The following is a 9,652-nucleotide window of genomic DNA, read 5'->3' on the forward strand; positions in this document are numbered from 1 at the left end:
TGCAATGTGCAGAAAAAGCAAAATCCAACAACAGCAAAAGCACTAGTACCAACTATAATTATTTACAACACTGAAACAATTATACTTGTCGGGACTCGGCGCCACATCACTCATTCAAAATAAACAGGAAAGACCTCCCCATAGGCAGGGAGGTAGACGGGGTCCGTGCACCAACAGTGCGCGGAACCTGAGGAGCGGCCAGGTCCACGAGACCGAAAAGGTCTTACCCGCATCCTCGTGACACGATGGCGGGCAAGCCGCAATATCAGCGCAGCTGCGCCCCGACTCCGTGCCCCTGGCGTGATCGGTGAGCCCTCTCCGGTGTGCTCCGCGCAAGCACGGTTTGGTCGGCACCACGGTTAGGGTGGGGAATGAACGGGGCCACCGGCACTATCTCAGCGTGGATGGGGGGGGGGAGGGAATTGTTGATGCTCAGGGTCGAGCGAGGGGAATGGCTAGCTGGCTTGGTCGCTTGTGAAAGCGAAGGTGGCTCGAGTCCAGCGACGAGATGACACCAACGACGAGACGACCCCGTGAAGAGATGACACCAGCCACGGGAAAAGCGACCCCCACACTACAACGAGTTCCACACAGACTCGCGTCTTTTATAGACCGGGGGAGGAGCCTGTATGCAGATTTTAGGATCAAAACACAATTGGAGGCGGGGCCACGCCACCCTCTGTTCCGCCATTGGTGTGGCAAAAAGGGGCGTAAGCCTCTTTTGATCCGAATTCCTTGCTGAGAGGAATTCACATCCATCGCGCTTGGAGGTGGGGCCACACCGCCCGACGCTCGCCCATTGGACGGAGGAAAAGGGGCGTGAACCCCCCCCTGATCCGAATTTCTCTCCCGTAAAGAATCCAATGCACTCAGGCTTGCTGCGTTCGGCAGCAATCACCGAACGGCTTCAGAAAGTATGACGTTCGGTGTTAACTGGTGGTGGGGTCGATGGTTGTGGAAGGAGAAAGACGAAGGTGGTGGGGGGGGGGGGTTTGCTGTGGTGGTTTGGTGGTTGGCGGGCGTCGTTTGGAATGGCTGTGAAGCGATGTTTGCGGGATGGAGTTGTGGAGGTAAAGAGGCGAAGGTGGTGGTGTTTGAGTTGTGGGCAGCTTAATGGTCCAAAATAACGATAGAGTAAGAAAAATGGCTAACTCAAAGCGTCACAGCCCGGATGAATCACACATATTCCCTCTAAACAACAGGTGTGGGCTAACTACACATGAACTTATCGATATATCTCACCTGTGGACCCTTTATGGTGTATTGCGAATTTCCACAGCCATAACACTACCCCCTCCCCTTTTTACAGACTCGTCCCGAGTTGTCAAATTCTCATGTGCCTTCATGTGTAGTTCTCCCCTAGTACGTTTTACCTTCGGATCCCTGAGTGCGACATTCATGGTATTCGTGTCCCCAAAATAAATAACCTACGGGCTGAGTCACTAAGTAAACAAACCCACTCATAGAGACGACTTAAATAAATTGCCGGTGCTAAGACTTACATGCCGGGGGCGCACTCATTTGTACAGTACATCTTAACTTACAAATCTTACACTAAACCATGGCCCAGGATCAATGGACTCTGCAAAGAGAAAAGCAGTTATCAGGGAGCCAGGCTGCTCGCATGCAATCTCTGGCTCAGGCAATGCAGGTGACAGGGAATGTGGCCGGCTGCACACACGCAGTCCAAGGCCTTCCCCTCGGAAATGGACGCCGCGAACACAACGGCGCACGAGCTGCACAAACGCAGTCTCCGTGCCAGCTCAAGTGGCACACACGATGAACACAACGGATGGATGGATGGATGGATGAATGGATGGACGCAAACACGGTGCACGGGCCGCCACTGCAAGCCCGTGTTGTAGCTGCCAACAGGGCAGTCCTTAAAAACTGCGTGACAATCCTGGCACACATGGCAATGCACAAAGGGGGGGGATGCAAAACAGAACGGGGGCAAAATATGACGAGGGCAGTAGGCATGGATGGCAAAGATGGACAGGCAAGGCATGGCATGACAAGGCCGCTGCAGCAAAAACAGCCGGCAGTGAAGCTGACCGGCACAGGCCTTGTAGTAAAAACAGCCGGCAGACGATCGACCGGCACAGGCCTTGCAGTAAACAGCCAGCCGATGAAGTGGGCCGGCACAGGCATTGAAGTAACACAGCCAGCCGATGAAGTTGGCCAGCCTTTGCCTTTCAATGGAGGTTGGTGGAGGGAGTGTGGTGGTGCTGGTCACTTGGAAGGCGGGCTCGGACCTACCTAACTGTCTCCCTCCCAACCTATGGCCTTTGCCTGTCTCTGTCCATACCCACTCCCTTAATTTGTCAAAATCAATTTCGCCCCAATTAATTTTTTTGTTGTTTTTATTTTTACTTTTACTTCCCCACTAGAAATCGTCCCCTAACCCCCTTTACAGTCATTGTTCGGCAAACCTATCGTCTCCTAGCCTACTCCCAACCCCTACGTTCCCTTCCTGGAGGGGAATAAGGGAGAGCTTGTGTCCTGTGTCGAGGCCCAATAAAGCCTCAGGATGGCCTCCGCGGAGTTCAGCGATCCAACCCAAAGTGGGTCCAGCAGCCCACAAGGAGAGCGAAGGGATGGATGGTGCGGAGGGGTACACTTCCTATCTACCCTATCCATTTAACTTTTTAACTACCCCGGGGCTTTCAACAAGCGCATCTCGCTTTAACTATTGGTTCTAACAACCAGGATTCCAGTTGCCTGTGTTGGTGTCCTCACAATTTCGGGCCTCGCCCTCCAATTTTCCACCCATGCCCTCACACCGTTTCGTGGCTGGGACGCGTGGCTCCCTTGGCAGGCACTACCCTCTGCCGATTCCCCAACGATGGCACCCCCGGGCACTACACTGCCTCCGAGCCTACCAGCTCCCTAAACACCGGGGAGTGCCCTCCCTAGCGACTGCTCTGAAACGCTCAGGTGGCAGGATGGCGCCCCGGGCCCCTTCCCTGGGTGCCCGTGCCCAAGGCACTGCCCACGCTGCTAATGGGCCCCCGGGCCCCCGCATCATGCGGGCGCACCCGTGCCCACTATGCTATCCCGGCCCCCCATGGGCCCTTGGCCTACCGTGGCCGATGAGCCCGGTGCCCGGGGTACCCACTCAGCAATACTCACCATTCCTAGCCACGCTCCCAGCCCGTCAACAGGGCTCTTGCTCCCCTTCAAACAGGTTTCGAGCCGACATTCCCACCAACAGAAAAACGACCTCCATTTTCCAATTTGTCTAACCCAGCTAACCCACTCTACACTGACCCCGGGGTCCCTTGGGCGGGAATCACTCCTCCCCCAATCACTCATCGCACAATGCATTCCACATTTTCTCCATTCACACAGACCCGCTGGCCTCACTCACTCAACATGTTTCCTTCCCACACTTCTCAACTCACACATCGCTGAATCCTGCCATCCTGCTCACTACATCCCCTAACTACCTCGTGCTTCCACGTCATCCCTTACTATATAGCACGTTCCTTTTAACACTACGTAGATAAGCTATGTCCACCCTACACACTCACTGTCTGTCTCTGTCCTCCAATAATGTCATTTCCCATCTCCCATCCTGAATCTCACTGCATCCCTCTACCTAATCCATTCCACGGGCCTCATGAGGACTTACCCCTGCCCCATGAAGCCGGTCTACCTAAGCTAACCCTTCCCCCTGACTAGGTTCATCCTGTGCCCAGGCCAAAGGGATCTTCCACTCCTCACCCAGGGAATCCTGTTCACCCGAAGCGAGGCTTGCTTTTTTTTTTTCATCGCGCAGCACCAGCGCGGCAACTCGCAACCTGCGCACCTTGCCCGTGACGTCATGGCAGCTGTTTGCGTACCTCGTCCCTCTTGGATGGTACAATCCGGCAGGGATTCACCCTCCTGCCGGATTCCAACCCTGCGTGCAGCCATGACGTCACCCTGCGCATTACAAAGCAAACCTCGCGTTTCGAGGGGCTCCCCACATGAACACATGTGCTCTGCTCGTCAGAGCTTCACACACACGCTCGCGTGGAGAACCCATCCAGTCCAAATCCATTTCACCAGCCTGGCTTTTGTCCGTCGCAGGATTGGCAACATTCACCACGTACATTTCCGGACCGGGTTTCACTCCCGCAAGCAAACACGTGGCGGCCTCGTGCGAAGCACGGCACGAACCTCGCGCTCGCCGCCAGGCAAACCCGGCGCAGTCCCCAATCCAACTACGGCTGCTACTCGGCCCTCGTTCCTCTGTCGCCGTCGTCGTCTCCATTCCATCCACGCACACCTGCGTGTTACAACACTCAGACTCCACTCCATCACACTCACCCCGGGACAAATAGTGGTGTGTTCCCGCATGCCCACAGTCATCTCCCTTACATACAGCGACCTCACACACGCTGTCTCTCTCACACACCGTGCTTCACTCACGCTTACCATACCACTCACACACGCAGTGACACTCACACACGGTGTCTCACTCATACACTGGCTTCCACCCACACCCGGAGTGCTGGGAAGCATGCACCCCGGCACACTCGTGACCACACCACTCACACACGGGGGCACACTCACACCTTTCACCACACACACCGGGACCACACTCTTAACCACACTGGCGAATCGTGTCCCCACAAGGGTTCCCGGGGCCTCTATACCCCCCAAGCTCTGTGTGCACTCGTTCGCCTCACTCATCCCCTCTACCTCGTGAAGCATGACCGAACTCACCTGGTCGAGATCAGCTTCAAGGGAGAATAGTGTCTCCCTCTGTTCCCGAAGGAGGCTATCCAGCTGCTCGCACCGGGTCCCTAAACAGTCCGCCAGCTCCCCCTCATGGTCCTCCACTACCTCAATGTGTGTGTGCTCGTCCCCAACCCCGTCCTTATCGTGCAGTCTCTTCTCTATTTTTTCTGTTTCTTTCTGGCTCCTTTTTCCTTCCCATCTGAGTCGTTCTTCCACTCTGAGCCCCATGAGCTGTTCGTTCTCCCTCCGGAGCTCCTCATTCTCCGCTGACTCCAATCTTGCTCTCCGTTTTAGTTGTTCAATTTCAAACTCACATTGTTCTTGTTTTCTACCCCACAGTTTCTCCTGCTCTTCATTTTCCAACCTCATCGTTTCTTTCAATTGGCTCATCTCCTTCTTGTGTTTCATTTGCTGTTCTCTCACTACTCTTCCTTGTTTCCTCTCCTGTCCTTCCTTCTCCAGTTTCATGGTTTGCTTCATTTGGTTAATCTCCTTTTTGTGTTTCATTCGCTGTTCTTTGTGTATCTCCTCGCACTCCAGCCTCAGCTTTTCTTTCAATTGGTCAACCTCAGCTTCATGTTCTTTTTGTTTTCTATCTCATTGTTCTTCTTGTTCTTCCTTCTCCAATCTCGTTGTCTCCTTCAATTGACTGATTTCTCCTTCCTGCTTCATTCCTTGCTCCTTCACTTTCTCCTCGTACTCCAACCTATTTTTTTCCTTTTGTCGTTCAGTTTCAAATTCATACTCTTTTTGTTTTTTACTCCACTGTCTTTCTTGTTCCTCATTCTGCAATCTCGTTATTTCCTTTAATTGACTGATTTCTTTCTCCTGTCTCATTCCTTGTTCTTTCAGTACTCTTTCTTGCATCTCATTCTTTAATCCGGCCTTCGCTTCCAGCTGTTCCATCTGTGCAGTGTGGTTCCTTAACGTTTCATTCTCTGCCGTCGTTCTTTCTTCTCTCACCATCCTCAACTCATTTTGTAATTCCGTCTCTTTGTTTTGGTGTTTCTGTAACTCAGAAGCTTTCTTTTCCAATTCCTTTCTCATCTCCGCACACTCCAACCTTGCTTTGACTTCTAATTGTTCAATCTGCTCAGTGTGGTTCCTTAACGTTTCACTCTCTGTCTCCGTTCTTTCCTCTTTCAACACTCTCAGTTCGTTTTGTAATCCCCTTTCTTTGGCTTTGTGCTCCAGTATCTCATCAACGTTTTTCCATTTTTCCTCTCTCTGTTCATCCCTTTCCTTGCACATCTCATCCGTTGACCTGCTCACCCCCTCATACGCCAACCATGCTTTTCTCCTCATTTTGTCCACTTCATCCCTTTTCTCTCTCATTCCATCATACTCCAACATTGCCTCTTCTTTCAATTGTTTCTGATATTCCTGTTCTCTTTTTACCTTCTCCTCCAGTTGCTTTACTTCCAAATTGTGTTTCCGTTTTTGTTCCTCTATTCTTTTCTTCAGTTCGCTCTCTGCTTGTTCCCACTTATGGATACTCAACTCTATTTTCCCCACTTTTCCCTCTCGTTCTTTGAACTGTCTTGACTTCTCCAATAGTTCTTTCTTTAATTGTTTTACTTCCAGATCGTGTTCCCGTTTTTTTTCTTTTCGAGCTCGGTTGTCCATTCTTCCTCCCATTGTTTCTGAAGCCCGCCAATGTCCGCCGGCCTCGCCTGCCATGCCCACGTGGTTTGAAACGGTTGTTGGGAGCGCTCGCCTCGTGTAGCGCCATTCGCCGCGCAATAAATAGCCGCTCGCTCCGTGATGCGCTGAGGTGCGATCGTGCCGCCATTATGCGACTCAGTTTGCCGGTAAAGTCCGTGCTCAGAATATGGGGTTGAGCTTCCCCACGGATTAACATGACAAGAAGTACCATCCCGGGCCATGGATTCTACATAACTACACATATACATTTCTAATACCCCCGGCTCCCGCTCGCCTTGAAACCCCATCTTATTTCTCCTAAGGGATTGAATTTAAATTGCTCGTAATTTAATGGAACACGGAGGGTCGCTTCGCTCACCCTTGATCCGGTTCCGTAAATTTAGTTGGAGACGGGGTGGATTCGAATCTCGCTCCCGGACACCAGTGTTACGAATTTTGGCCCGTCCGGCGTGCGATCGGCCACGTAACTCGAATCGCGACGCGTCGCCCACCGGAACGGACAATTCAGTCGTGACCCTCCTGGAACTACCGCCAGGAGCCAGTCACGGGTGGGGGTTTAACCTCACCACGATCGTGCCAATTGCCCACCCGTGCAGGATATGGTTGCCCGCCAAATTCGACCGACCTAAGTACCTGCGCGAGTGGTCGACTGGGCGATCGTACCTCGCCGCAGGTCGACTTCGGACACGAACCGCTTAAGCGGCTCGTTCCGTGCTGCAGGGATAACCGAGAGGAGTTATCGTCGTCCTCGACGGTTCAGATTACTTATCGGGTGTTTCAACCCACTACCAATCCCTTACGTGATGCAAGATGGAACTTTCAACCGAAGGAAATGACGCAACGAATCGGGAAACAGTTTGACAAGCAAGCACTTTTATTTCACACACACACAACACACGCACGTAAGGCAGTAATGCAATGTGCAGCAAAAGCAAAATGCAACAAAAGCAAAAGCACTACTACCGACTATAATTATTTACAACACTTAAACAATTATACTTGTCAGGACTCGGCGCCACATCATTCATTCAAAATAAACAGGAAAGACCTCCCCATAGGCAGGGAGGTAGACAGGGTCCGTGGATCAAATGTGCGCGGAACCTGGAGGAGCGGCCAGGTCCATGAGACCGAAAAAGTCTTACCCGCGTCCTCGTGCTGCGATGGCGGGCAAGCCGCAATATCAGCGCAGCTGCGCCCCGACTCCGTGCCCCTGGCGTGGTCGGTGAGCCCTCTCCGGCGTGCTCCGCGCAAGCACGGTTTGGTCGGCACCACGGTTAGGGTGGCGAATGAACGGGGCCACCGGCACTATCTCAGCGCGGATGTGGGGGGGGGATTGTTGATACTCAGGGTCGAGCGAGGGGAATGGCTGGCTGGCTTGGTCGCTTGTGAAAGTGAAGGTGGCTTGAGTCCAGTGACGAGACGACACCAACGACGAGACGAGCCCAGCAACGAGACGACGCCAACCACGGGAAAAGCAACCCCCACACTACAACAACGAGTTTCACACAGACTCGCGTCTTTTATAGACCGGGGGAGGAGCCTGTATGCAGATTTTAGGATCAAAACGTGATTGGAGGCGGGGCCACGCCACCCTCTGTTCAGCCATTGGTGTGGCAAAAACGGGCGTGAGCCTCTTTTGATCCGAATTCCTTCTTGAGAGGAATTCACATCCATCGCGCTTGGAGGCGGGGCCACACCGCCTGACGCTCGCCCATTGGATGGAAGAAAAGGGGCGTGAACCTCCCCTGATCCGAATTTCTCTCCCGTAAGGAATCCACATTCATCACGCTTGGAGGCGGGGCCACACCGCCCGACGGTCGCCCATTGGATGGAGGAAAAGGGGCGTGAACCTCCCCTGATCCGAATTTCTCTCCCGTCAGGAATCCATTGCACTCGCGGCTTGCTGCGTTCAGCAGCAATCACCAAACGGCTTCGGACCTACGACGTTCGGTGTTGACTGGTAGTGAGGTCGATGGTTGTGGAAGGAGAAAGGCGAAGGTGGTGGGGGGTTTGCTGTGGTGGTTTGGTGGTTGGCAGGCGTCGTTTGGGAATGGCCGTGAAACGATGTTTGCGGGATGGAGTTGTGGAGGTAAAGAGGCGAAGGTGGTGGTATTTGAGTTGTTGGCGGCTTAATGGTCCAAAATAACGATAGAGAAAGAAAAATGGCTAACTCAAAGCGTCGCAGCCCGGATGAATCACACATATTCCCTCTAAACAACAGGTGTGGGCTAACTACACATGAACTTATCGATATATCTCACCTGAGGACCCTTTATGGTGTTTTGCGAATTTCCACAGCCGTAACAATATTAATACATGTGTTGGTTAGAAAGGTTCCCATCAAAGTTTGGTAGTGGCGGTGCTACAGGGACGCGACGCATTTGCCCCCACAAAGGACTTTTTATCCCCTTCCTCCCCCACCCTCAACACTTATCACATCCTCCCAGAATTTTTTCAAACAATAATTGCTCATTTCAGTGGATAGCATTGCATAAACATGTCACCCCCCCCCCTTTTCATACCATGGATTAAATCTATGTTGGGTTCGACCTTGTTGAAAATATGTCTTGACTGTGCATGTGCTTACATGGTAATTGGTGCAGAGGCTATGTTCAGCAGAGCATACAAAGCATAGGCGTACTAAATCAAGCGGCAGAGGTCGCCCCGAGTGGAGACACTCGTGAAATTACGAGTTGTAAACACACTATAAGGTATATACTGACAATGCTTTGCTCTATAATTTGTTGATTACGAATTGTAAAACTAAACGCGCAATAAGGAATGTGTTGATCAAGAGTCGTAACGCACCATAAGGAATGTGCCAATAACGCTTCACAGGTAACACAGCACTTTCTTCATCCTTATCTTACACCTTAACTGATTATTCTATGTGATGTAGTGTACTTCAAATGTTTGATTTTTTAAATTCTGATTGATGATTAAGTGTAATATGAATGAGAAGAAAACCTTTCTCATCTCATTTGTAAATGGTCAGAAAACAGTCTGGAATGTCAAAGAATCCGACCAGTATTCAACAATTGCAGACACCTCTACAAACCAGTGTTTTCAGGAACCTTTGTTCATGGTTTTGCCCAATCATCTGGCCTTGGTTATCTTTGAAACAGTAAACTCTGTTTTACCTGCCAGAGAGTTTTTCCTCAACGCTCTAGAGATGCTACAACTTTTTAAGAAGTCCAAATGTACATGCACAGTGAATGAAGTTCCAAAAGGAGATGCACCCAAATGAGCAACCCTTTGT

General features: G+C 51.6%; 1 protein-coding gene across 1 annotated transcript in view; it reads right to left on the reverse strand.

Annotated features, from left to right (window-relative positions):
- The window catches only part of LOC147016005 (uncharacterized), a 9,441-nt gene extending 2,795 nt beyond the window's left edge, over positions 1-6,646 (reverse strand). Inside the window, exons 1-2 of the mRNA XM_085849137.1 lie at positions 5,812-6,646; positions 5,000-5,307 (exon numbers count right to left, since the gene is read on the reverse strand). Of these exons, the coding sequence (XP_085705263.1) occupies positions 5,000-5,307; positions 5,812-6,408 (905 nt within the window). The 5' untranslated portion in view covers positions 6,409-6,646. The remainder of the gene's footprint in view (positions 1-4,999; positions 5,308-5,811) is intronic.
- Between the last annotated feature and the right edge of the window lie 3,006 nt (positions 6,647-9,652).

Source organism: Eptatretus burgeri, chromosome 12 (genome assembly GCF_056783735.1).
Source record: "Eptatretus burgeri isolate ZD-2024b chromosome 12, Ebu_testis_v1, whole genome shotgun sequence".
Classification (NCBI taxonomy): domain Eukaryota; kingdom Metazoa; phylum Chordata; class Myxini; order Myxiniformes; family Myxinidae; genus Eptatretus; species Eptatretus burgeri.